We start from the raw sequence: 27,944 nt of genomic DNA, 5'->3' as shown, positions 1-27,944 counted from the left end.
ATACAATTACAAATTATAAGGTTAAATTATGCTTTCTAAGAAACCACTAAAGTCATTTTAGACGGAGCACAATGACAGCAATTGAAAAAGCAGTCAGAATCAAGATTTCACTCTCCTTTACAAACACTCTACTGTTTGCCGCTCACTTTATGACCTTAAATTGGTCAACACACCTACTGTTAATGTGTAAACAGCTTGTTTTGGATATTCCATTGAGGAAGTGTTGAGCCATATAGAAGAAGCAAATGCTGACAGCATGAAAACTACCATGTACTGTGTGCTGTGTGTACCCTGCTTCGTTTTTCCAATGAGTTCACCCAGAGTTTAATGAGAAAGACAGAAGTTTGTCGTCCCTCTTTCCCTTTCTGTTTTTCTTCCCCCACTCTGTCTGAAAGGGGGGGGGGGGGACAAGTTAGGAAATTTACCCTCAATGTGTAATCAAGTTACTTTTGGAGGACTTTCCTGTCCAGAATGTCCTCCAGCAGCAGGTGGGTAAATAAAGAAGGAAAAAAACAGGGGGATAAAGAGGAATGATGGGGATAAAGAGCAGCAGCGGCGGTGACGGGAACAGTCTGTACCTGTTATGCAAGCCAACCAGACACAGACAGGTTCATCCGGCCAGCATTCATCTTGTCAGCATCTTTTTCATCTCCTTTCTCCAAGTCTTTTTCTCCTCGCTCTTTCGTCATCCTCAGCTCAGGATAAATACCGTTCTCTGCAGCATTCTTTAACATGTCAATTAGCATTTTCCTTTTCCTCCTATCTTCCCATCCCCCCCCCCCTTTCCATCTTGTATTCCTGCCCTCCTCTCACGGTATCTCTCTGCAGTTGAAATGCACAGCGTGTCCGACACAAACCAGCCGCCATTAACTGTTGCCAGAGCAACCGAACAACAGAATTAATGCAGAGAGGCAGAAAGGAAGGAAGAAAGAAAGAAAGTCTTTGCTTCTTTTTTTTTTTTTTTTTTTTCGAGGCTCAACTTTTAACGGTGTGATTAAGTGGTTGGAAACCGACTGAAACAACAAAAACAGAGCGTGGCAGAGGGAGGGAAGTGGAGGATGAGGTCAGACTGTTTTACTGTCCCGTTCAGTCCAGAACAGAAAGTCTTTCAAACACTAAAAACTGTCTGATTGGCTCCTGATGGGACAAACACTGAGGGTGATGTAGCAATACGAGGAACTCTCTTGTTTACAGATCCACTATGGAGAAATATTTTACATTTTTGAAGCCATTTTTATTAATAGTTATATTTACAGACAGCACAGCTGTTTCTGAAACATACATACACATACTGACACATTGCAAGGGATTGATTAGTTTCATATTTAGTTTGTCTGTACAAAGAAACATAAAGGATTCAATAATAATTATCTTGTGCAGGAAATCTCTTCTGTAATTCACCTCTTTATGACCCATTTATGTCTGTTCCCAAGACCCAGTCTTTAAGTCCCACTTTTCATGTGGCCTCCAAAACAGTAGCAACAATGCATTTCCATTTAGTGGATCCTAAGATGCAACATCGCATATTAGTGTCCTGGGCTGAAAATGTTGTAAGTCTCCCCATTTTATCGGGATTTTAGATGAAACGTCAGTCCAGAAAACACGAACAAAAAAAGATCAGCTCCTTTTGGTACAGTCCTAGCCTCAAAGATACTCTGAACCTTAGCAGTGCAAAAACATGTTTCCCAGTCACTTCATAAGCACGGCAGACATTTTATAAAAGACTAGCCAAGCCGCTCTCTCAGCTTGTTAAAGTGAAGCCTGTAGGCCGGGCTCCTTTTGGCAAATCCAAACGGTTTTTGTGTGTGTGTGTGTTCAAGTGAAGTGGCTGGTTCCAACCACACTGTGGCTTGGTACTCCAGTTATGGGTTTGACCATGCAAACACTCACTCTCTCTTTCTCAAACACACACACAGAGGGTGGCCCTACAATAGTTGCACTCCATGTTTCAAAACGCAGCCGTAATGTGGTTTTCTCATAGTTGTGAGCTAATCTACTCCGAATGAATCGACTGTCTCAAATAATCATGCCAGTCCCCAGATAGAAGAAATGCGCTTGGTCCCTACAAAAACTGCACTCTGCTCTTTTCACAAAGGGGGATAAACATTTCATTTCCTGTCACAAAAGGATGTTAAATATCGCCCAAGTTGTCATAGATGATATCAGGTGATCTCAGCGGCGCCTGGTGGTGCTGGTTGTACCACGAATTAGCAGATGAAGGTTTCTGCTTAGACACTCTGCTGTACAGCTCCCTCCCCTTATCTCCTCCTTCTCGCCAAATATTGTTGTTGTTGTTTACATTAGGACCTCCGTGTTTGCCAGGCGGCAGCGGCACCGGCTCCTTGCGACCAAAAGCGCTCCTGGCCGGTTTGGGCGCAGTGACAGGTTTGGGCCACCTCGGAGCCGGGGGTTGCAGCGTGCCACGGCTCGGGCCCAGCTGCGGAGGAGAGTGTCTGTGGGTGTCCAACGGCTTTCCGTGAGAAGGGGTGCTGTAATTTCCCTCCACTCCTGATGGAGCCACCACCTCTTCCTGTCTCCGCTGGCTGTGGGGCTCCAAACGGGCCTCATCATAAATACTCATCCCCGAGCTAGTGGTCGTGCTAGCACCTCCTTTGGCGCAACCCTCTGGTTCATCGTATATGTGCTCCAGATGAGGAGCAGGAGGCGATAAAGCTCCTTCTGCTTGACCTCCTGGGGGTCGCCTGTTACTGTTCGCCCCTCTTCCTCCCCCTGTAGCCCCGTTTAGACTCAGCGCGCTCGTTTTATGGCTCAGCTCCAGGCTGATCCGGTCGTACACGTGTGAGTACAGGTCCGGTGGCTTCCTGTGGTTGCTGCCTCCAAGGTGATGATCTCCTTGGATGCCACTTCCCAAAGTCTCGTCTCCTACTGGTCGGAGGCGTGGGTTGGGCACCGGAGGGGTGGATGGGTTGCCGGTTTGGCTTTGACCTTTGATGCTGTCCACTGGATCAGAGTAGAGGCTGTCAGCGCTGTGCAGAGGCAGGCGGACTGAATCTGCTGGTTCAGAGTAAAGACCTGCATGTTCATCAGCTGACGGAAGACCTTTTGCTGCCGCCTGCCCCCTGGGAAACTTTGGAGGGGCCACCCCACCTCCTAAAACCTCCAACATGGCTGGTGGCTCTGGTAAACTCCTCCCCTTGAGTCCTCCTGCAGTTCCTTGCCCCCTTCCTCCTCCTCCATCTCCACCCTCTCTCTTCCCGAGCACACCGTCAGCAGAGCCCGGTTTGCTGCCACCTGAATCACCATCTGCCTCCCGACTGCTGCAGCTGCTGCTATCGCCGCTTCCTGCTGTTATGCCACTTGGAACAGCGTTGCGTATGTGCTGCAGTGACGCAGGGCAGTCCGGGTCAAAGTTGCTGGGGCAGCTGAGGTGGCGCTCCTCAGCCAGTACCTTCTGCGACTGGATGGCCTGGTCCACCAGCGTGAAGATCTCGTTGCCTTGCTTGGTCTCGAAAGTGAAGTTACCGGGGCCGGAGTCACAGCGGCGGCCTGCCTCGAATGAAAACATCACCTAGAGAAAGAAAAGGAAAAAATGTTTGAATGTGTTTATGTGTGAAAGTGGGAGTCAAGTGTGTGTGACTTAAAACATACAGAAGGGTATGAATAAATGCCAAAATGGAACTGAAGTAATGGAAGCTTGTCACAGAAGTCCCAGCACTCTTTTCCAGTCATCACTCATTTATCATTTTCTTGGCACTAAAAAAGTACTTGCTTCCTTTTTCCACTGAATGTTCACTTTTCTCAGCATATCTATTGTATTACTCCGCTGCTTTCACATACTGTTTAATTCTGTTTCATACACAAGCTTTCTTCCCCTGCTAAGACCTACATATTCAGATGAATGTAGTCAAATCTTGTACATGCACATCATCAACATTAGTATCAGTCTCAACACATGCACACAACATGTAGACAAACCAGAAAAGCACTTTAAAGGTCAAGAGCCATTTTTAAACCCTGCTCTCAAGCTCTGAAACATTCAAGTGACGCAAAAACAACCACAGACTCTAAAGCTAGATATCCTTTGTGACCACATGAACACGCGCTGCTGCTAAAAGTGTCATTTGCACCTCCTAATGATCAATCGTTACATTCGCAGCTGAACATTAACCCACCAAACTTCCTCTGCCTGTGCTCGCCAGGTGTGTCAGATCTTTTAAAGCAAACCCACCCGGTCTCGTCCGTATCTCCTCAGCAGCTTGTATGGCCACACGAGTACATTCCTCTTGGTCTTTGGCTCCTTCAAGATTAGGACATCGTTTTCCGCTTTCAGCCAGTAGCTGCCCACCAGCCCGCAGCGCTCTGACGCCTCGGTACGCTGAACACTCACCCAGAATTCGTTAACTGTAAAGAGAAGATAGGAGAGGTGTTAGGTTTACTTAAATTCTCCATTTTAAATGATCCTCTGTGTTGAAATATTTTAATTAAGATCTTATGTAAGACCAGACTGTTTAGTGTCCTTACCCTCCTCTCTGGAGTAGTAGATGAGGTTTTCAGACATCTGCAGGTCCTGGCCTCCTCCATTTGAGTCTGCAGCAGTGCAGTTGCTGCTGCCGCCTCCTCCCTGCAAACACAGAGACACTGATCATCAACCAGCTGAAAAAGGCGCCAACTAAGAATTCATACTATGTTAATCAGCTTTTTGGGACGTGGTGTGTATAAACAAAAAGGGGGGAAACCTAGAAAATGTTCCAGTACACTGGAAGGACAGAGTAGGCAAAGAGAGAGAGAAGGGAAAGAGAAAAAGCAACAGAGAACGAAGCGGATGAAGTCGTCCTCCTGGAAACTCCCTCTGGCTTCCTCTGCAAATATGTGTTATGTTCATGTGTGTGTATGTGTGTGTGAGTGCACACAATAGAAGCTGTGGCCTGTATAGACACTCTGGGGGCATGTGGGAAATTTTGGAAGACACGTAAACAAAAAGAATGAAGCTGGATTCCCAGCTAAAGGCACAATTTAAAACAGCAGCTTTTTTCCAACAAACTAAGCAGTTTTTTTTATTTGTTTAAATTGTTTTGTTCAGATTCTGGCTGAACAGAGAGCAGAGATGGGGGAGAGCAAAAACATTTTGTAGTTAGATAAAAACATATTCAGAAATACAAACATAAAATGAGCTTGCACCTTAAAAACTCACAAGGAGAGAAAAAGTGCAAGGATACCTGAAATGCAATGTCACACATGGTGTCCATCCAATCCTTGGCGGCACTCTTTTCTGCAGCGAACACGTGCGTCTTGTCGTTGGTCTCTACGCAGAAAGCTGCCATGTTTTCTTTGGGACAGCTCTCCGTCAGTGCCGGCAGGATGGAAATGCACTCAGACAAGCGGATGATCTTCTTGTCAAGTTTCCTGGTTTTCTCATTGGACCCGCTTCCCGAGCCTCCGCCGGCGCCACCCCCTCCGCCCGAGGGTGAGTCGTAGAACTCAAGGCGGGCGATGCCATTTTGGCTGGCTGGGTAGAGGACAAACCAGTTCTTCTTCCATTTCTGGTGAGCGGGAAAGGAGAAGAGGAGAACATGTAAAGCTGTTCTAATCAACATTTTTATATTAACAATGAAAATGAAAGAATAAGACATTACATTACTACAACATTTTAAGTATTAATATCTGTATGTAAGATATTTCACTCTGATTTTCTTTCTTTGAGTTTATATGTTTGTTTGCTTGTTCATTTTGGTGTCGTTTTTTATGAGCAGCACACATTTTGTTTCCTCTAGAGCTTAGTAAACAAGTATTTCATGCTAGACAGCAATTTCTGAAGTTTGGAAGGGGATTTGTCCTGTTCACATCTGTCTGGGGAGAGAAAAACAATTTGCATGTGGTTTGTTCACACAGCAATGGGGAAAAGCAAATTGCAGAGTTTGCGACCAATAATCAAAAACTGATGAAAAAAAGTGGAGAATGTTAACAGAAGATGTGAGTCAAATTAATATTTCTAGGTCTTTCTCTTACTTCTACTCTGCTCCTACTAATGTAGGAGGCATGTCGTGATAAATCTAAGGCAGTCTGACTCAGACCGGTCGCACACACCATTTTTTCCTCTACAGTCAATCAACAGCAGTGGACCACAGTTACAGAATTAGTCACCACTGCTTTGGTAAAGTGAGTAAAAGTACAGCGTGACAGCCCTTGTCGCAACTAGAACTGCAACCCAAAACCAGGTATCCACAAAATAATCATAGTGTAAGCATTTAAAGGGAAGTGAGCTGTGGTCCCCTAACAGGTTAAAAATATCACCTAGTCCAAAATAGGTAACAGGTGCATCATCTCTCCCACTGAGGAAGCAACAGCTAACAATGATCTCTTCCTCCACCGGGACAAAAAGGGACATGACCAAACAACATGACACCAAACACTGAACAATAAGACGCACAGCAAGTGTGCAACGGTCCAGATGTTCAGTGCTAACAAAAGACACAATGACACACTGCATGTGAGATTATGTGCAGTCAGTTCAGAAACTACTACACATGTGATTATGATAAAACTGTATGACACACCAGAACTTAACACTTGTTTGGGAAGTCCCTGTCATCCCCTGTGCCCTCTGGATGTGTGTGTGTGTTCGGCTAGTAGTACCCCACATCACGCTATGCCTCATCTCAGCTACATTTCTCCCCTGTGTGTGTGTGTGTGTGTGTGTGTGTGTCTGTGTGTGTGTTTTCCCCTTTATTCACTCAGTGAGGCGGAAGCTGCCTGACAGTCAAAAAGCTGACTTTGTTACAGGAAGGTCAGCAGTTTGAAAATCCTTCGACCAGCGGGGAAAAACCGGCTAACGGAGAAAATTAAGACAGGTTGAGGGCTAAAAAATAAATCTGATGACTGCATATGGGCTTTTTTTCACATACAAAATATGGAAATTATTGCCAAAATTTGTCTCTTTAAGGGTTGTGTCTTAGGCAGAATATTTGCAGTAGAAAAACTTTTTCACAGCAGACATTTTGACTTGTCATTGTAGGAAAAGCACAGGTGCTACTAATTACACTAACGATGGCTCTGTTGTATTCAAGTGTCCCAGTAAGACATGACAGTGTGACAGTAAGACAGCATGCACAGAAGGACTTTTTCACAGCAGACATTTTGACTTGTCACAGGAGGAAAAGCACACATGGTACTAATGACACTAACGATGTTTCTGTTCCATTCAAGTGCTCCGGTGAGAGTGACAGTGAGTGAGCATGCAGGATACAAGCATCCTGAATTTAAAGCAGCTAAATGGAATTCAGCCATTGTTAATCTTATTATTTACATCTGTGTTGTTCCTACTGTGACATGTCAACATGCCTTCCGTGAAAAAGGCCTATACCAGGACCCATCTGTCGGGTAGTTTCATCTGTAACAATGTATGAGGAACACCTCATATCGTTTGTATGTAAAATATTCATCTGCATATTTTCCTCTTTAATGTGGTGGAGTTTAAGTATAATGTAGCAGCACTGGAAATACTCAGGTAAAGTTAAAGTACTTCAAATTAAAAAATAAAACAATAATATATTCAAGTAAAGCACCTTAAATCTAGTACTTGTAGATGTGCATATTCACTTTCCAGCATAAGGTTTACCAGATGACACGTCAGCTTTTTCACTATCACTCACGAGATAAAAACAGAAGACATGAGTCAGTCTAAAGGTGTATTAATGTTATAATATTTACCCCTAGTTGCAAATTAACCACATAAGCACAAACCAAATGGGGCTCAGTAACAATAATGCTGTCATAAATTGTAAGTATCACAATTATTGCAAGAACAGAGGTGTATGCATATGTGAAAGCCAACCTTATCAATTTCTAAGTCACACACACATCCACAGCAGGTTTCATAAGTACACATATGCGCATGTGTATGCACGCACTCTGACCCGATAAACTAACTGCCAAAAAGGACAGGAAATGTGTGGGATTGTCATTACCCAGGACTCTCTTTGCTTCCTTCTTCTGCATCCAGGTGTGGCTCAGTGTATGTGTGTATGTACATATGTGCATCTGTTTGTGTTGTTGATGTTATTACTCCCTTGGTGCATTCTGGACCATCTGTTGCTGTGCACAAATGCGCACGCGCGCACACACACACACACACACACACACACACACACACACACACACAGACAGACTGGTGTGACTGTGCAATATACATGAACAGGGTATGAAACATTAACCCCTGTTCCAATATGGTCCTTCGCTGTGTGTGCGTGTACATGTGAAACAGTTGCTCCATATAAGGCAACAGACTGTTATCAGCTGCTAATACACTGCATGGAAAATATGCAAAAAAGATCACGACAGAGTGACGGAGAGATACTTCCTCACTGATGTCCTGCCTGTTCACAAGAGCAGAATTAACTACAATGGTGCATGTGTGTGTTTATGTTTCTCGCTTTCCCCAACTAAACAATACTACTGTCACACTGACCCAAGTGTTAGCTGTCAAAAATAGGAACATGACTTACAGAATCAGCTGTGTCTAGCTAGAACAAGAAATTGAATTGAGTGCCTTGTGACTTTGGTGCCCTTGAGCAAGTCTGACACATTATTACCTTTATTGTTTCATAAAATTGACGCCATATTTAATGCACAATTATTACAAATACAAGAAACAATGTCTATCTTGCATCATTCTGACCATACATGTGAAATGTGCATGTTGCTGTCTTTTGTAAGCCTTGCACACTGTTCATGTGCCAATGTAGTGCATTTGTCAGTATATTAACACATAATAGATGAGCTGAAAAATAAATTCATAATGCCAAAGAATGGATAACATTATTGTAGTTTTTCAGATAATGAAGTAGCATTCAGGATTACGCTAGCTGCTTTTGTTTTTCCTGTCATTCAACACAGAGAGTGACGCTATTTGTTTCATTGGAAGATCATTTTGCATGAAAAACAAAGATGAGTCTAATCCTGTCATGTCTTCAAAAGTGGCATTGTATGAATTTGTTTATGAATTTACATCACATTTTCACTGTACACGCATTTACCATTGTATTATTTGGAGATACAGGAGATCTTCTACATGATTCGGTGGAAATTCATCCTCCAAAAGCTGCTGTGGGGTATTATTACAATATGTATGTGTTCGCATGTCTGTCTAACGGGTGGATAAATTCATCCACAGCTGTCACTGCTCCAACACAGGATCCTCCCTATTTGTCATGATGCTCTTTAACTGAACCACTCGACCATGTTCCCACTGGCCACAGACAGACCTCAATGACACAGGCAGGAGCCGAGTGTGTGGTTATCTGTGTGTGTGTTTAAGAGAGTAAAAGTATGCTTGTGTATCGGAGCGTGTCTGTTCTTGGTAATGTTTGTTATAGCGAGGGAGAAGGAAAACAGGAAAGCTGTGTGCATGTGTCAAGTGTGTTTGTATTGTGTGCTTAAGACAAACGAATGGGAGGGAGTGTGTGTGTGTGTGTTTGTTAGAGTGGGAGGCAGACCAACACTTTGACCACAGATCTGCTGCCCTAACCTCAGTCCTCTGCTGTGTCTACAAAATGAAACTCAAACATGTCAGGACTCCAACAGAGGACAGCAGTGGCAGTAGATCTCGTCAGGAACTGTGACAAGTAGAGTGGGGATGAGTGGAGTAAAGTAAATAGTACACTGACAAGCTTTTAGGTTGTTTTTCAGGTAGGGTGACTACCTGAAACTGGTTAACCAAAACTGAGACACACTGAGCACAAATTTATATGAAACTGTGCTGTTAAAAATGAGATGACAGTGAATTATAGTAATGAGTCTCAATGTTTCCAAAGATACATATGAGAAAATCAGCTTTGTGTTGCTGCAACATGGCAAGTCAAGTAAAAATACGCCACATTTTCATATAATCAAAGTGCTATTGTGCGGATGCCATGTATCCTCATCTGCCCCAAAGATGGCTATTTGTGGAGCAGACAAATATGTCAAGGGAGATAATGATGTCCATAAGCAGGTCAAACTGGGCCACACAAGTGACATCATGCTCACAACAGAATGATATACAGTATGTGCAATGGACCAACAGTCCAGGATCCAAGTGTACTCAATTTACGAGTCTAGAAGTGTTAAAAAAAACAATACATTTTCTGTTGATCAACTCATTGATTAAACAACTAATTGTTTCAGCTCTACCAGCAAGTAAAAGCTGGAGAGAAGGGCGGTGCGTGTCGATCACAGCAAGCAGCGATGCTGCAAACATAATCTAGAAACTGCTTCAAAGTAATAGAAGCAGAACTGAACTGAAGGCAACTTAAAAGAAGTTTGTTGAGGCAATAAAACGGTAAAAACATCATGCTCACAACAGAATGATATACAGTATGTGCAATGGACCAACAGTCCAGGATCCAAGTGTACTCAATTTACGAGTCTAGAAGTGTTAAAAAAAACAATACATTTTCTGTTGATCAACTCATTGATTAAACAACTAATTGTTTCAGCTCTACCAGCAAGTAAAAGCTGGAGAGAAGGGCGGTGCGTGTCGATCACAGCAAGCAGCGATGCTGCAAACATAATCTAGAAACTGCTTCAAAGTAATAGAAGCAGAACTGAACTGAAGGCAACTTAAAAGAAGTTTGTTGAGGCAATAAAACGGTAAAAACCGCATTCACTGTCCTTTATCTTAATGTATTCACTGTACCACAACTTAATAAGAACAAGTGTCCACTGCAGAGACCAGAAATTAGCTTGTAGTGGGCAACTAGTTCACTCAAATCACAAAAAAGTATTTTCTTATTTGCCTCTTATCTTATAATTTCCCCTCAGGGATCAATAAAGTATTTCTAACTATAATTCTACAGTTTCACATGCATATAGCAAAAACATCCATAGTATTTATCATACGGCTGACGAAGCAAACACAGTGATACAGCAAAATGTGAACCCTGTCAGAAGATAATTTCACGTAATGGAGGAAGTCTCTCTGACATGACCAACAACGCCTCTGATGTCCCGTCATAGTCACAATCTCACAGTATCAGCTAATACTAGTATGCTCAACTCAGGCAAAAAGAGGCATGGAACAGCAAAAAATACATTTGCACCTGACAAGATCTGGTACGATATTCGTCGTTTTATTTTTTTTGAAAAAACAGAATCGCAAAGTACTTCAATCTGCTGACAAACGATCTGCTGGTGTTTTTTTCTTGCTCGAATCAAATGCCAGAATGGGAACCTGGACTCAATAAGAACAGGAAATGATAAGCAGAATAGGAATCAATAAAATCTAAATAGTACCACTCTCCTACTGAAATGTTCCCATGTCTGCACAGAGCTAAGGGAGACGGACCAAACCTGCACTGTGATCAAAGCAAATGGTTTGTGAAAATATAAAATGGTACATTATCTGCTCATCATACAGCATGCTTACGATAGGATTGATTGCTACTTGTTACAGTTTCCATTCAACATTGAACTTCTTTTTTCTTTGTTTCTCTAGAATCACATTACCAACACTACTGAAATTATTCTCATATGTTCAGGCTACAACTAGTTCAAACTTGTTCAAACAAATCCCTAATTAGTCCAATTAGGAGAAATGACAGCTAGTTCATATTAACTTGAACGAGGGAAAGAAAGTCAACTGAATTTTGGCTATGTAAAGAATACTACAATTGAAAACTATGACTTACTGAAATTAACTTCAGATTCACACAAACTATTACAATCACTGTGAATAAAAACTATGATCATTGTTTCTGCTTATGCTGAATCACTCCTTTCCCCTTGGCTTCACTAAATCATGCTGTTCTTCCTGAAAATAAGCCCACTGCAGAGTAAGCTAGTTCTTCATACTACAAATGATCCAGTGCTTCTTTTCTGAGAAGCATGATTTAGTGCCTGAGATGCGACCTGTGACGAACAAATGAGGAGAGGACAATATCAGACAAATCCCATTAATCCATTAGGCAGCTCCCCGTCATATAAATCTAGCCTCAGGGTGTGTAATACTACTTTTTCCTGACACACCCCGTCTGTTCAAGTGGCTGCTAGCTCCTGGCTGAAGCTGCCTTCATCTACCATCATCCACATCTGCAGCCTTTACTTGTAGCTGACAAACAGCTGCTAACATCCACATCAAACTAAAAGCTTTTTGTAGCTCCAGGGTGCAGCAAAACTACAAAGAGATCCAAACATCGTGGATCTGAATGTGTGGTAAACAAGCAGATGCACGTACAGGCAGCTACCCTCCCACTAAATCCTGCACACAATCTCATTGCTTTGCTGCACATTTTAGCCACAAAAAAAAACAAATGACAGATTTACATGTGTGAAAACTGTTAGTACAACAGTGGTACATTAAGGGACTCTTTCATCAAACACTGGGCCTATGTAGTGTAACCACTTTAGTGTATACACTTAAGTCTCAACTGCAGTTTCGACAGTAGCTCAACGTCCACATCACCACAAATATTTGGCATGCTTTACATATGAGCATTGTTTAGATGTGAGTCTCACTGGCTGAGACAGTGTCATGCTCTGGATGTTATGAATACCTTTGTAACACTGTGTGCGTCAAACATCAGACCAAACATCAGATATTGTTTTTTCTCAGTGTACTGCAGTGGTGCTCAAGACAGGTCTGGGACATTGGTGTTAAAACATTTTGCACATAAAGTTCAGTTTATTTGTCACATGGAGTTCTACTTAAAGTTGTATAATGTCCTCTGAAGGGACTTTCCAAAGTTTGACTAAATAACCCTGATGATGCCATTAGTATACATAAACATCTCGACTGCGGTTCAGACAGCAAAACTTTATGGAAGTGGAACACTGAATCGCTGAAGCAGTCCTTTTACCACAAGTTTGAATGACAGAATGAACTAATTAATGACATTTTGCAATGACTATATAGTGTACCAAGTAAAATTACTGTGCACTGACTAAGTGCTGAGTGCAGATCTTACAACTAATGACGGCTGTCAGTTGTTACGGGTTAATCTATCAATTTGGGGCGTCCTGTTGGCCGTAAGGTTGAAGACCTCTTTCTCAAATTAAGGCTTAAATGCACCAAAATGGTTTTAAAAATAAAAACAATATTGAGTTTATGCTAAGATGAGATAGAGAACACCTGTAAATGTACATGGAACATATTAATATTAGACACTTTTAAAAATCATTTTGAATGACAAATTCTTTAACTTGTAGATTATTTTTTTTGTCCATCAGCTAATCTAGTAAATCCCAAACTGGGGGTCAAGCCAGCACAGTGGGGGCAAGCGTGACTATGGGTACATGGAGCCAAACTGAAACTGAATTAATCTGATTAATCTGGAATATTAAACAAACATGAGGGCTCTAATGCTAGTAACTATGACTAATAACTTCCAAGTTAAGAGAATGTATTCAGTAAGCAACATGTAAAGTATAATGAATTCGACAGATTTTTGTCAAAGACAAAAAAAAGTCCAACGATCAAACACATTCATCCAAGTTACAAAGAAGCTTATCTTTTTCTTTGACTCACTGTCAATACAGTTGTTCCTGTGTCTACTGTGTGTAACAACTGGTGATTAGGGCAAAGTTTAACTTGATTTTTTTATTTGCAAAGCAGTACCTGAGACACGAAAAAAGGGAAACAACAAATTTTAATGAACTTCAACTAAATTGTTACTAGTCTTCCCAATGCTGTTTTACTAGATTGGATCTGGTCACTAAAATCACAATGTAAAAACTCAGTAAATAAAATCCAGATGCATATCGATGGTGTTTATCCCAACACCCTGCTGTATAAACTCTACGATGGCCAGATTTCACACGATAGAACAGCAGTCAGAAACAGAAACTTGGGTCAGACGTTGCCACTGCGCACTCATGTCACATTTTCCATCCATGCACGTGGGAAAGAGCCTATATGACTGTGAGTGTGTGTGTATGTCCACTGACAGTTCTATTGATTGCATAATTCACCCAGCAACCTCAAACCAGTTTCAACACTGTCAGATCAGCCGACGTTCAGCTTCCTGTGCTATTCTTTCCTACTCTGGCACTTTTTTTTACCCACTTCTGTTCTCTCATGCTCTACTCTGCAAAGATAACATGTTATTTACAAAACGTGGAGATTTTGTTTGTTCGTTTTCTATTATACTTTCTGCTGTTTACAAAAGGCATTGAAACTGTGACCTGGGAGTATGACTATCTATTGTGGATTGGTGATTTCAGGGCAGGAAACAGGGAGAGAACGTTTTGTTGATCCGTGTCATATGACCAGAGAGAGAGACAGAGAGACAAAGACTCTCTTACAAATCGGAAAGAGAAAATGAGTTCTTATCCAGCGGTGCACTGAGACCAAAGGCAAGGTTGCACAGAGGCCACAGACTGAAACGAGCACAGACACACCTACAGGTGTTGTCCCTGACATTTAACCGAGACAGGTCTTGCTGTATGATCTCCTAAACTTAAATGAGTAATCGCATAGAGTCAGAGGCGACACAAAGTAGGCTTCTCAAGAGTGTTTGCCACGGTGTGAACAGCTGTATGCAGCTGCAATGAAGTGGAAATATGTCTGCCACCTTTGTGTGAAATGTCTGTTTCTCCATTAACTTTCCAGCTCTGTGCATTTGTGATGTTGAGATGGTGCAGCCTTTCGCCATGTGCATATTGTGAAAAGTCAAACTTCAGTCATGATTTTTTTTTATAGATGCAGCTTTAATAGCAACTTTTATGAAGTTAGGTGTCACTAGCATATCTCAAACCTATCCTTTCTATCTCTCTGTCCTCATTTCATCTCAGAAAGCTCTTCAGTCCACTTTGGTTTCATGTATTTTTACATTTACTGAATGGTATTCCAGTGCACTGGGTTTTTACCAGCTCACTGACACATTAAACATTCACACTAGCTCACACACAGAGATGCACAGCAGGTTTACTCTGAACCACCACATCAAAACAAGGCCAGATCAGTGAAACACTGCTAGAACTTCCTCTCTCTGCATCTAAAGTGAGTTTGTCTTTGAAGATACTGGGCACAATGACTGGTCTGTAATTGCACCAGTATGTGTTCTATTTATTTGTCATGACGTAAAACGCTCCTTTATGGCTTTACAACTGGGAATAGCACAAAGTTAACGTCACATATGTATGAATTAAAAACATATTTAAGACTAAACAGGACACTACCATCTCAATGAGAAAGATAAACAGAAAATACCAACATATAATACTGCTATGAGGATTTGTAGAGCTTCATTAGCAGGGTTTATTTGTCTCATAAACATATGCTAGCACTTTATCACTCCTACAATGTGCCTGGAGAAACTCTTATCATGATTTGTCCCTAACATCAATACAACTTTATTTATATAAGGAGTTTAAGATAGGCAGCAGTGACATTCAAGGGGCTCTTTCACACTTGCTATACTGATTTCCTGTGGTATTACTGTAATATTCATACAAGTCTTTTTGGGTGTCTGTGAGGCATTTCAGCTAGTTTTCAGTGGCCTTAAAGAGCGTCGTCCTCAAATTTTACTGGTTTATCATATTCCTGCCATATTTTTATCGCTGCATAGAATTTTTTTGCTAGGTAGCATCCTCAAAATATGTATTTTGAAGTCAGTAGCTACAGTTATTTGTCGTTTCTGTCAACGCCACAACCGAAGTACCCAAAAATTGGACTTACCTTTCCAAACTTTTGATGCTGCACATAAAGCTGTCCCTCCTTAACGTGGGTGTCCATGCCCCCAAGCTCTCCAGGGCCACCCTTCCTCTAGAAAGACGAAATTTGACTTGAACTTGAGTCAGGAAAATCACTTTTTAGAGGGTTTATTTTTCCTATATCCACAAACAACTTCCCCCTTCTCTCACTTCCGCTCCCGGGCCGTTATAACGCATTTATCGTACCGCTCGCGCACACTTAAATGTGTCATGGCGGGGATAAAGAGGACCCAAACAGTCGCTGGGTGGTCTCGACAAACTTTAAAAGTGTCCAAATGTTGTCAGCGGGTCGCCTATCTGTCGCCTCTCACTCCTCCTGTAGAGCTGTACCAGTGGAAAGCTACACCGAACAGATAACACGAAGCATCCGGTTACAACTTTCAAAATAAAAGCATAATTAACGAACACCTGCTTTACAGTGACGGACTGTGTGCAAAACGAGGGAGGCAAATACGTTTTAAGCACTGGGGAGGGACATGCGGTTTTTATTTTGTCTTAGAGAAGGAACATATGACTTTAAATGGTTGTATTTTATATGGATTTCAAATATCGTCTGAATCCCAGAACCTACTGGTGGGTTTAAAATTGTGATATTTCATCAAAATCACTTTATTCTGTGTTTCATTTAAAATTTCACCAAAAATAAACCATTTGCACTGACCAGATCCTGTAAACAGCATTAACTCTGCATGCATGATATATATAGTAATTAACCAATATGGTAATTAATGGTGGAGGCAGGGTCATGCATTTTTCTTCCAGTCACTCAGCGAGGCTCAAGGAAAAATATTTATAGCTTCAGAGAGGGTCAAGATGAAAAAAAAAAAAAAAAAAGAGGAAGTCACACCCCATCCACCCCCGCCTTTGATAAGAGAACAGGCCCTAACAAAGAATTAGTTTACGGTCAAAACTATTAATGTAGTCAGATTAACCATCTAAGTGAATTATGTGTCCTCACTGACCTCCCTGTTGTCTTGCGCTCACTACACCATGTAGGCCTAAGTATTGATTAAAACTTAATAGGCCTAATTATTTTGTGGTTACTGACAAAGCACACACTTATTCAAGAATATGCACCATGGAACCACAAGATAAACTAAAATAATCAAGGCTTGCAGCTGCCCTGGCTAAAATACAGTACAGGCCAAAAGTTTGGACACACCTTCTCATTCAATGCGTTTTCTTTATTTTCATGACTATTTACATTGTAGATTCTCACTGAAGGCATCAAAACTATGAATGAACACGTGGAGTTATGTACTTAACAAAAAAAGGTGAAATAACTGAAAACATGTTTTATATTCTAGTTTCTTCAAAATAGCCACCCTTTGCTCTGATTACTGCTTTGCACACTCTTGGCATTCTCTCCATGAGCTTCAAGAGGTAGTCACCTGAAATGGTTTTCCAACAGTCTTGAAGGAGTTCCCAGAGGTGTTTAGCACTTGTTGGCCCCTTTGCCTTCACTCTGCGGTCCAGCTCACCCCAAACCATCTCGATTGGGTTCAGGTCCGGTGACTGTGGAGGCCAGGTCATCTGCCGCAGCACTCCATCACTCTCCTTCTTGGTCAAATAGCCCTTACACAGCCTGGAGGTGTGTTTGGGGTCATTGTCCTGTTGAAAAATAAATGATCGTCCAACTAAACGCAAACCGGATGGGATGGCATGTCGCTGCAGGATGCTGTGGTAGCCATGCTGGTTCAGTGTGCCTTCAATTTTGAATAAATCCCCAACAGTGTCACCAGCAAAACACCCCCACACCATCACACCTCCTCCTCCATGCTTCACAGTGGGAACCAGGCATGTGGAATCCATCCGTTCACCTTTTCTGCGTCTCACAAAGACATGGCGGTTGGAACCAAAGATCTCAAATTTGGACTCATCAGACCAAAGCACAGATTTCCACTGGTCTAATGTCCATTCCTTGTGTTTCTTGGCCCAAACAAATCTCTTCTGCTTGTTGCCTCTCCTTAGCAGTGGTTTCCTAGCAGCTATTTGACCATGAAGGCCTGATTGGCGCAGTCTCCTCTTAACAGTTGTTCTAGAGATGGGTCTGCTGCTAGAACTCTGTGTGGCATTCATCTGGTCTCTGATCTGAGCTGCTGTTAACTTGCCATTTCTGAGGCTGGTGACTCGGATGAACTTATCCTCAGAAGCAGAGGTGACTCTTGGTCTTCCTTTCCTGGGTCGGTCCTCATGTGTGCCAGTTTCGTTGTAGCGCTTGATGGTTTTTGCGACTCCACTTGGGGACACATTTAAAGTTTTTGCAATTTTCCGGACTGACTGACCTTCATTTCTTAAAGTAATGATGGCCACTCGTTTTTCTTTAGTTAGCTGATTGGTTCTTGCCATAATATGAATTTTAACAGTTGTCCAATAGGGCTGTCGGCTGTGTATTAACCTGACTTCTGCACAACACAACTGATGGTCCCAACCCCATTGATAAAGCAAGAAATTCCACTAATTAACCCTGATAAGGCACACCTGTGAAGTGGAAACCATTTCAGGTGACTACCTCTTGAAGCTCATGGAGAGAATGCCAAGAGTGTGCAAAGCAGTAATCAGAGCAAAGGGTGGTTATTTCGAAGAAACTAGAATATAAAACATGTTTTCAGTTATTTCACCTTTTTTTGTTAAGTACATAACTCCACATGTGTTCATTCATAGTTTTGATGCCTTCAGTGAGAATCTACAATGTAAATAGTCATGAAAATAAAGAAAACGCATTGAATGAGAAGGTGTGTCCAAACTTTTGGCCTGTACTGTAAGTAGGCAAAGCAGGCGCCCACATGCTCATGTGGTGCATGTGCTTAAATTAAGTTGTGTTAATTCAAATTACCACAACCTAATGGAAACACAGAAAACCTAGATCCAGTTCATGTTACATTCTGTTTTGGGGTGAGGAGTGTCTGGGTATGTGATAAAGCTGCCATGGAGAGCCTGCTGTGTGCAATGAATCTAACGGCAACTTGGTGGCAACAGAGCAAGTTAGACTGGGGGTCCCAACAGATTTTTTTTGTCCCAGGGACCTCTAGCTATTAGGTTAGTTAACTATCCCAGAGGAAACCTTGCAATGTCAGACTGAAACTGCATTGTCATAAAATGATATCGCTTTTAAATTCATCAGACTTTAGTCAGAATCAATCCAAAAATGCTGAAACTGCTACTGCTTGATATCATGCAAATAATTATCTTAACCATGGGAAATCTTAGCATTACATATTAAACCTTATAATTCATAGACAAGTTGAATAGTAAACCAGGAGAGTTTGAAAAAAAAAAAGAATAAGTTAACATTGTTTCTGGGGTTTTAACAAAGTTCTAACGTGAGAGGAAATCATATAAAATTTAAGATATGCTGTCAATGAAAAAATGTGATCTAATTTTGCATCGCATTTGTTTTTATTTTGAAATCTGAGTAAATTGATATCCGGTGTTGTAGTAACTGTGTGGAGCTTGACGCGGCTGTGTCCCTGCAGGGGGAGTGAGCAGCGCGTGGTGAGCGCACCGAGCCGCTCCTCTCCTTCCTCTCCTCCCACCGCCTCACTCTTGTGTAACTTCTCTGTTGGTTTCAGCTCTGACACACGCACTTTCTAATGCATATATAAACTATATGCATGTGCATACAGACCATACTATAAACTGCATGTAACAACAGATGTTCTTTTAACAAATAAACTACATCTCATCACAGTAGCACTATACATCTCATGGAGAGCTGCTATTATTCCTTATACGAACAAATGCAAAGTGCAACCAGCTTTCTTAGAACTCGTCATTAGTACTTATAAACATAATTCAACTACTGAAATATTATAGGGGAAGAATGGTAGTTATTTTTTTAAGGAGCCTATGTTGGCAAAGAGAAGCTGGCCTCAAACTTAATGCGTTGCAGATGCCTCCTGCTGGCTCACAGTGTAACTCAGAGTTGTTGTCCCTGTTTTCAGCTCATAGCCAAATGGCGCTAAATCTCTATTAATATTATACTTGACACTGGGTATGGGTTTTAAAACCATGAGCCAAGACACACAATGAGTTTTTAATTTGCCAGTGTTCCTTCACAAGACTAGAAAAAAAACGCTTCCTGTCCATAGCTTATTAGCAGCATGAAAACTTAAGTACTTTGAATGTACCAGCAACCAGTTTTCTGTCGCATTTATATTTCAAAAACAAAACTAACTAAAACAGCTAAATAGCATGATGTTAACTGTAGGTTTAGGGTGATTCTTCCCTAATTTTGCATTTCCATAATTTATCCCAACATAATAAACAAATAAACATGCTAAAGTGTGTGAGTATACAGTGTATTTACAGAGAAGAAGCAGTTTAGAAAACTGTGGTCTATGGTCTGAAAACACAGCTGCCACCTACTGGCTTATCATCAGCATTGCAGGTTGGAGCTGAGCTAATGCTCTCGCGATATTTGCACTCCTTGACTGCATCGACTGGACCACAACAGGAAGTGAGACATGGCATCAGTGTTCGGGGGAGTAGAGGGGTGAGAATTAGTTAAAATATAAGAAAAACTGACCAATTGTGTTCATTTTGAATTACCAGTCAAGGCTAGTGTGTATTGCAGGCTGTTATTCGTGTTTTGGCGGTTGCCATCGTGAAATTTAGGGTATTAGTCGATACTGAAAGTTTCATTCTGACCATAGGTTAGTCTCATGACTGAGGGAGGCTTTTCTGTTATGTGCGCGCTTGTCTCGTGGTATCTTGCTCTCCCTCACCTTTTGTGGTGTACTTTCTATTTAAATTTCATAGCGTTAGAAAATAAAGTCAAATACGTGTATACGTGAAAATGTGATCTTGTTGAAGCTTTTTGCACTTCGAAACAAAGAGTACTTGTGTCCATACTGTCTGACTTGTGAGTATCACAGCAAAAACATGTTCCTTTTTGTCTCGATATTGCCTTGTTACATTGCTGGCATGCACATTTTTCTGTTTCTCTCATCACATCTGTCATCTTTCTGTCTGTCTAGTGGAGGAACTCACTCCAAAGCAGTGCTGGTGGCAGCAGATGGAAAGATCCTGGCAGAGACAGAGGGACCGTCCACCAACCACTGGGTGAGGACAAGTAGGGATGGAGGTAGTCTGAGAAATGTAGGAAACAAAGAAAGGATTGCATCAAGACTCTGTGTGTGTGTGTGTGTGTGTGTGTGTGTGTGTGTACTACAGTTGGTTGGAGTGGACAAATGTATTGAAACCATCAATGACATGGTCCAGAGAGCCAAGACGGAGGCAGGGCTGGATCCAAACACGCCACTATGCTCACTGGTCAGTCAAAGTGTTTCTCAAATGGCTCTACATTGTCTTTGACCTCTAGTGTTTGATGAGGAAGTAAGTGCGAGGTAGAATTTTTTTAAACACTGACTTTGTATGTGTGTGCAGGGCATGTCTCTGAGCGGAGGGGAGCAGAAGGCTGCCATCGACAAACTGATTGATGACATGAAGCAAAGGTTCCCAACTCTCAGCCAGCACTACTTCATCACCACCGATGCAATTGGCGCCATGGCGACTGCAAGCAATTGTGGTAACTGGCCTTTTTCTGTTGTTACATTGCAGTGCTTTTAATCCTCAGCACAAAACTTTAACTTAACAGTGCTGCAGACCTGCATGTGAGAGTAGCCTGCTTTTACACCTAATTTAATTTCAAAATGCTGTCTTACTTTTCAACCATGTTTTTCTTCTGTTGCATAAAATGTGCTTAAACCATTTACGCTGTCGTTACTTTCATACCACATACATTAACATTTGAAACCCACAGTACCAGATACAGTAGAAATCATGGTCTTAAAATGTCGTAACAGGGCAAGGCTTGATACTTTACCCCCTTAGGTGTGGCTGTATAAAGTAATATCATTTATAGCCACACTCGGCTTAATGAGATCAACGCAGTTATCATTACTGTCATATAATGCCTGACAGCTCAGCTCAGACTGTCTCTGTTTCCCCTGTAGGAGGTGTAGTGTTGATATCAGGGACCGGCTCGAACTGCAAGTTAGTCAATCCCGATGGCTCACAGATCGGCTGTGGAGGCTGGGGTCACTTGATGGGTGATGAAGGATCAGGTAACCATGGCGATATGTATATGAATCATTTATAGCTTTCCAGATCGGATCAAAGTCTTAAGACATCTTTCTGTGTCTCAGCATTCTGGATCGCTCATCTGGGGGTGAAGATGGTGTTTGATGCCAAAGACAACCTGGTGGCTCCTCCTCATGACATTACACAAGTCAGGAAAGCCATGGAGGAATACTTCCAGGTCAGATTGCAACCACAGTGAGAAATGTGTTCATTTACACTGTAATATCAGCTCAGTTTGAGTATTGGAGTTGCTGAATGAAAAAAAGCATATGTGGAAAAACATGTACAATCTATCTCAGGTGTCAGATCTGATGGGCATGCTACCACACCTCTACAGAAACTTCCAGAAGTCCTATTTTGCTGGTTTTTGCAAGAAGCTGGCTGAAGGTAGGCGGCACATTGCGACCTGCTTAGCTCTGTTAAAGAAAAGAAGTAAAAGGTTTGAATGGAGTATTTGTGTGCATGTGTTTCAGGTGCAGAGGCAGGGGATGCTCTCTGTCAGTATGTGTTCACTCAGGCTGGGAGAGTCCTTGCAAAACATGTAGAAGCAGTCCTACCTGCTGCACAAGAGGTAACACACACACATACTGTGCTTTCATTCCTTATGAACATTAACACATACATTTCTCATAACCTCTTCATCTCTGTGTCATGACAGCCTCTACTGAAGAGTGACCTCGGCCTGCCCATCCTGTGTGTGGGCTCAGTGTGGAAAAGCTGGGAGCTTCTGAAGCCAGGTCAGTGTCCCTTAAAGCATAAAAATGAGGTCCTGACACTAAAGAAAATGAGGTGAAGCTGTAAAAAATTTGGCTTAATCTCAGTTTCCTCTCTTTGTTTCTGTATTCCTCTGAACAGGATTCACTGAGGTCTTGGATAAAGTGGCATCATCTGACAAGTTCAAGGGTCGTGTCCGTGGCTACAGCCTCCTGATTTTGCAGCAGTCTTCAGCTCTCGGTGGTGCTAGCCTAGGGGCTCAGAGTGTGGGCACCCCCATCACCATGGATTACAAAGCCAATGCCAAAGTCTTCTACCAACATACTTTTAACAGCAGCCAATGAGAGTGTAGCTGCACGTCTGGTAGATCTCAGCTGAAGGGAAATTGTATTGGTGATTATATAATTATCAGCATCTTCGCTAATGACACTTGCTATAATGATGATAAATGGTGATGATAATGGTTGTGTAATAATGGTTTAGATCTTGATTTGATGTCAGTACAAAATAACAAGAAGATGGTTGGAAATATTGACAATGTTGGCTTTTACAGATGCATAGTGCCTGTTTAAACATTTGAATTCATATTACTTTCATTGTACTGTAATTGCAAATCTTTGCACCTTTACAACACTTGTTTACATTTGACATTTATAATAAAAATGCTGCTTCAGGGTTGCAAAAAATGTCTAACTTCCAAGATAATTAAAGTTCCATTTCAGCCATGTTATGTCTTAAGTCAGTTTAAAAATGTTTCAACTCATAAATACAAGTCAGGGTTTTTTATATATTGGGTTTGTATATTTTATAGTTATTATAGGTGGAGAACTGTAGCAAAAATCAACTCTTTATTCCTGTTTTGTAGGCTTTTGTAAAATAGGACAACACCTTATGCACTTTTTTACTAGTAGATGGTGCTATTACACAAACTTTCCACTTGTGACAGACACATTACAGTGTGAGTTCCTTTGATGGTAATGTAACAACTAACAAGAAACACTTGCATGCACTGAGATGTTACCTAATGTATCTAGAAGACAGTTTGTATTCACAACCCAATCATTTTCCTGTTTATGTTATACAGTTTGTAATCTTTGGAGGGCATCAAGTGTGCCCTGCACACTGCATCAGGGACATGCAAATTTCATGGCCAGGCTGTCTGTGGCACACTTAAATATGGGGTGGGATCAGAAAGAACACATTAATATACATTATAGGTGGCCGTTTTAGAGGTTGTAGCAATCACGGCCAATCACATTCACTACTTTCATCCTTTAAACAGAGGGCTGGCTCTCCCTCTCATGGCTCTGTGAGTTTGAACATCTTTTCCTCAGAGGAAGCTCATAGTTATCTGGGACCTGCAGAGCTTCAACATCAATATACAATACATGAATATACAACAGCTCGAATATACTGACAAGAACAGATGGTAATCTTTTTAAATTGGATTTACATTTTGGGACATGTTGGAGATCCTTTAGTCATCATGTTTTCCAAGTGGAATTGAGTGTGATTTTAACACAATGACCATCTGCTGTTAACTACCACAGTAGAGTTATATGTACAATGAAGGAAAGGTTTTTTTTTAATTTTAAATCAGTCCATTTCTTCTTGTTGTATCTCTTTATTTGAGAGATCCATCCACGTAGGTTTGGCTGTATTGCATCCTGGTTATGAGCAACAAACAAGTTAGGGTGTTTAAAATAATACTCTGCACTGCCCATGTCACATTGCTCCATAGACTGTCCACTGAATCACAGCATCACTGTATGACTGTACAGTACCTAGCATGTACATGAACTAGAACAGGAGTGATTGGACAGAAATGGAGTAAATAGAAACAGCAGAATAAATACAATTTAAATCAAAACAGCAGCAGAAATATTCAGCTGGCTCTCACAGAGAGACTCAGTTCAGGTCAGCTTCACTGCTGTGAGGGAGCACTGAGATTACTCTATCAAAGAGGAATCAAAGGCCCATCAGATGATTCCCTCCAAACAGATGAAGGTAAATACTCTGAGATTTAAGCTATTTGATTTGTCTTATAATAATCTTGAGTTGAATTTTGCAGTATTGCCATGTTTTTGCATCTCTCGTTAGGTTTGCAATTAAATGAGGCTTGTGCTGCTACATAACTTAATCCTACCACTTCATACATTTTCTGACCGTATTTTTCATGCAACTTTCCTCTCTTGAATTATTTTTGTTTAGATTAAAATCTCTGAGGATGCCTTCCTCATTAGTGCACAATCATTTTCTCACAGCCATATAACTGCAATTCTGTTATTTTATTTCAACAAAAACAATACCGGACGTGATTCATTTAGGTAACGTTATTCTGATGCATTTTCCTACAGTGATTTAACAGCAGAGCAAAAATGTTTTCCTCTAAGAACAACCAAGGCTCCACCAAAATCCTTTGCACATCTATAAACCTACATTAATGTTAGGTGATGTTTGGCCACTTGGGGGCAGCGGAAACAAGCTGTGAAGCCACAACTGACATACAGTACCTAGATATCTACCTAGATACCTATTAGTTTATATTGCTAATTTATTGATGAACAGTTGTCTATTTACACATCCAGCAGATGTGGTCCACAGGAAATACTTTAAAAAATATGTGGCTATTACTAAATGCTCTGCTAGCTAACTGCTAACTGCTAGCTAACCGTTTGATGCTTGTCAGGCAGCGTCCGGTTTGGTTGTTGGAGCTTTTTCGCTTAAATTAGCTGGCTGTAAGGTCATAATGAGAGCGGTTTTACTAACCGAAAACAGACAAACTAAACAAAGACATACACTGAAGACAAAACCGAAACTTTATGGAGCTAAAGAGAAGTAAGAGCTGTAGAGACATCCAGAGTTATAAGCTAGCTAACCTAACTCACTGATGCTAGTAGCTAAGTTAGCTAATGCGGTATTAGCCGTCTTGAGGTACTTGTACTGCACTCAAGCATTTTCATTTCTTGCTACATTATACTTGACTACAATTCAAAGTGAAATGCACTTTTTATTATATATGTATTTGACAGCTACCAAACGTTAGTTTACAAATACAACAGTAAAATGCTACTGAGACACTAATGTGTCAGTAATAATGGCCCAATAAAATAGAGGTGTATTGTAAAGGGACAGTTTAATGATTTGAGTACTTTTACTTATGATATTTCTGCTGATAATACATTTAATTCAAGATTTTAGAGTATGTTTTTCATTGTTGTATTGCTGTTTTTTTTATTTAAAGTTTTCTCCTTATGTATGACACTAAAGACTTAATTTTTCCTCAACTGATTGATTTACTTAATGGTGTTGCACAGAATCTCTTAAATCTCTGAGAAGGTTTCCTTAGTTAAGTAAAAAATGTTTGCTGCATTGAAAGATTTTACAGCGGAAAATACTACAGTTTCCATGGTAACTATTTGCTAGCGCTCAAGCTTGTGATACCTTAAGTCTTTTGTGTAATGGTTTAACTAACTTTAAGGGATTCCTTAAGTATAAGACCAACATAAGGAGCAAACCATAAATACTTAGATGAACATTTACAGGAAACTTTAGGAGTAGATGTTTTGTGTGCAACTTATTTCATTTTAAAAAAGCCTTACCATGGACTTTAAGGAAAGTCTTACCTTAAGGTGTTTTGTGCAACCAGCCCCTGATTACTTTCCCCACCACTGTTGGCCAAACAGCTGTACATGGTCAAACCATTGTAGGGGTTGAATCCTATCTTTAGGCTAACCTATACTAGTACTGTATATGACCCACTGACAGTGCATGTGTTCCCCTTCAGACTGTGGGGCGGACACCTTTGGAAGGATATGTCACCACTTACAGTAGTGACTATAAACCTCCCAGTGAGCACCACCCACAAGTCAACCAGCTAAAGCACAGAAGTCAAGCTGAAGCTGAGGCTGCTCCTGCATACATGAACCCACCTCAGGTAGGATGGATTAATGGATAGCCAGACAGACAAGTTAATTGATGCAGATTGACTCACTGACATGTTGACTGTGTTGTTTTCATAGACTCTTCGTGAAACCTGGCCTTCATTTAATCAATACTTTTATAAGACAACGAACAGCATCTATGGCTCAAGTACCTGTTCACAGGTGAAACACAACACTCACTCACACATAACTTCACAATAATGTCCTTTATTTTCTAACTAGCTTTCTGTTAACATTACCACCACCCTCACTTTTTTAATACTCTATGTCTCAGCCTCCCTCCTGTTCCCTCTTCCCTGCCTCCTTGCGTCCATTCGGCATCCACACTCCTTCCATGTCTGAGGTGTCTGGGGTTGTTGACTCCTCCCTGACAGAGGCCAGGACACAGGAAGCGGGAGTTGCAGGAGAGAATGGGCCTTTTCTTTGTGAGGAGGAGAAAGGTCAGCTGCACTATGTCTTTGGTGGAGAGGGTAAGGAGTTCTGCCTGTCTCCCTGAAACACACTCACACACACAGACACATCTAAGCTGGCAGCTGCATTGGTACTCATTCCATTTTCTTTGACAGCTAATGTGTTGGAGCAGCTGGAGGCAAAAGATGAGCCGCAGCAGATGATTGATGTTCTCTGCGAGGAAGGTAAGATGGCTCTTTTCACTTTGGGAGTTTTGATTTGATTCATCTTGTCATTTTTCACTTAAGATGCAAACTGTAAACCTTTCGAAGTACTTTTGGCTTGTGGTTGCTGAAATTCATCAGACACATTCACTGTTTAATCCACCTTTTTCCTCAGCCTGCTATTGTTACAAAGGCCATCAAACTGTAGGTAAAGTGGCTTTGGAATACAGAACTACACATAATTTACATAAACCCACTCTGTTTGTGCACTTTTAGGTGAGATTGTGTTGTCATCTCATGCCGGTCTGGCCTGCTGTGACGATTTCCTTAGATGCGTCTGCAGAGAAGCCAGGCTGCAGCACCTGCTCCGCCTTCCTGTGGCCTGCAGTCCAATTATCACAGTCAAAGGTAGAATAACTCTCTGGTTATGTTAACATTACAAGCAAGTGTGACCCAAATTAAATCTCTCATGTCTTTCCTCTCATGTAGCACAGATCTGATTTTTTCAGAATGTGGACACAGAAATCAGATTTTTTAAAATCAGATTTGGTCCACTGTCATATGTGGTCTTAAATCTGATATACATCCCATCACTGGCTATGCGACTGCTGTGTGAACAGTTAGACCAGAATTCATGTTTGCTCTTCCCATATGTCCATGTTTTTTTTAATGTCATACTTCACTGTGCAGGTTCAGATCACTTACCATACAGTGTCAGAGCAGTTTGTTGAAACTACAGAAGGCTGCCGAGGCTGCACCACTACTGTGGTAGGCTGCCCCAGTCGCTAGCCAATAGAGCCCGACTGCCAGACTCTCTCTGACGTGGGCAGCGTGCCTACGCTCTGTGACAGTGTTGTCATCAGGCCCCAACAGAGATATTGGAATGTAGCCCTGGACACCCTAAATCTTTTGAAAAAACTGTTCCTCTGTAAAAACCTCCACA

General features: G+C 41.4%; 3 protein-coding genes across 3 annotated transcripts; 2 read left to right on the top strand and 1 right to left on the bottom strand.

Annotated features, from left to right (window-relative positions):
- Positions 1 to 1,212: 1,212 nt before the first annotated feature.
- dok1b (docking protein 1b) lies at positions 1,213 to 15,964 on the bottom strand. Its single transcript, XM_033610446.2, has 5 exons — positions 15,611 to 15,964; positions 5,178 to 5,501; positions 4,483 to 4,582; positions 4,190 to 4,362; positions 1,213 to 3,529 (listed from the first exon to the last, which is right to left on the bottom strand). The coding sequence occupies exons 1-5, from the start codon at positions 15,665 to 15,667 to the stop codon at positions 2,132 to 2,134; spliced, it is 2,052 nt and encodes a 683-aa protein (XP_033466337.1). The 5' UTR covers positions 15,668 to 15,964; the 3' UTR covers positions 1,213 to 2,131.
- A 4,112-nt stretch (positions 15,965 to 20,076) lies between these two features.
- On the top strand, positions 20,077 to 23,129 carry nagk (N-acetylglucosamine kinase). The gene is made up of 10 exons (XM_033652020.2): positions 20,077 to 20,140; positions 20,625 to 20,709; positions 20,821 to 20,919; positions 21,034 to 21,175; positions 21,603 to 21,713; positions 21,795 to 21,907; positions 22,029 to 22,116; positions 22,203 to 22,300; positions 22,388 to 22,466; positions 22,585 to 23,129. Exons 1-10 carry the CDS (start codon positions 20,112 to 20,114, stop codon positions 22,785 to 22,787), a joined length of 1,047 nt encoding a protein of 348 aa, XP_033507911.1. The 5' UTR covers positions 20,077 to 20,111; the 3' UTR covers positions 22,788 to 23,129.
- A 1,297-nt stretch (positions 23,130 to 24,426) lies between these two features.
- On the top strand, positions 24,427 to 27,501 carry LOC117272772 (uncharacterized). Its single transcript, XM_078164125.1, has 7 exons — positions 24,427 to 24,450; positions 26,231 to 26,380; positions 26,466 to 26,549; positions 26,662 to 26,857; positions 26,954 to 27,022; positions 27,278 to 27,409; positions 27,491 to 27,501. The coding sequence occupies exons 1-7, from the start codon at positions 24,427 to 24,429 to the stop codon at positions 27,499 to 27,501; spliced, it is 666 nt and encodes a 221-aa protein (XP_078020251.1).
- The last annotated feature ends 443 nt before the right edge of the window (positions 27,502 to 27,944 follow it).

The sequence above is a fragment of the Epinephelus lanceolatus genome, chromosome 22, assembly GCF_041903045.1.
Source record: "Epinephelus lanceolatus isolate andai-2023 chromosome 22, ASM4190304v1, whole genome shotgun sequence".
Classification (NCBI taxonomy): domain Eukaryota; kingdom Metazoa; phylum Chordata; class Actinopteri; order Perciformes; family Serranidae; genus Epinephelus; species Epinephelus lanceolatus.
Note: the sequence above shows the minus strand (reverse complement) of the source record. Positions and strands in the feature narration are given on the sequence as shown.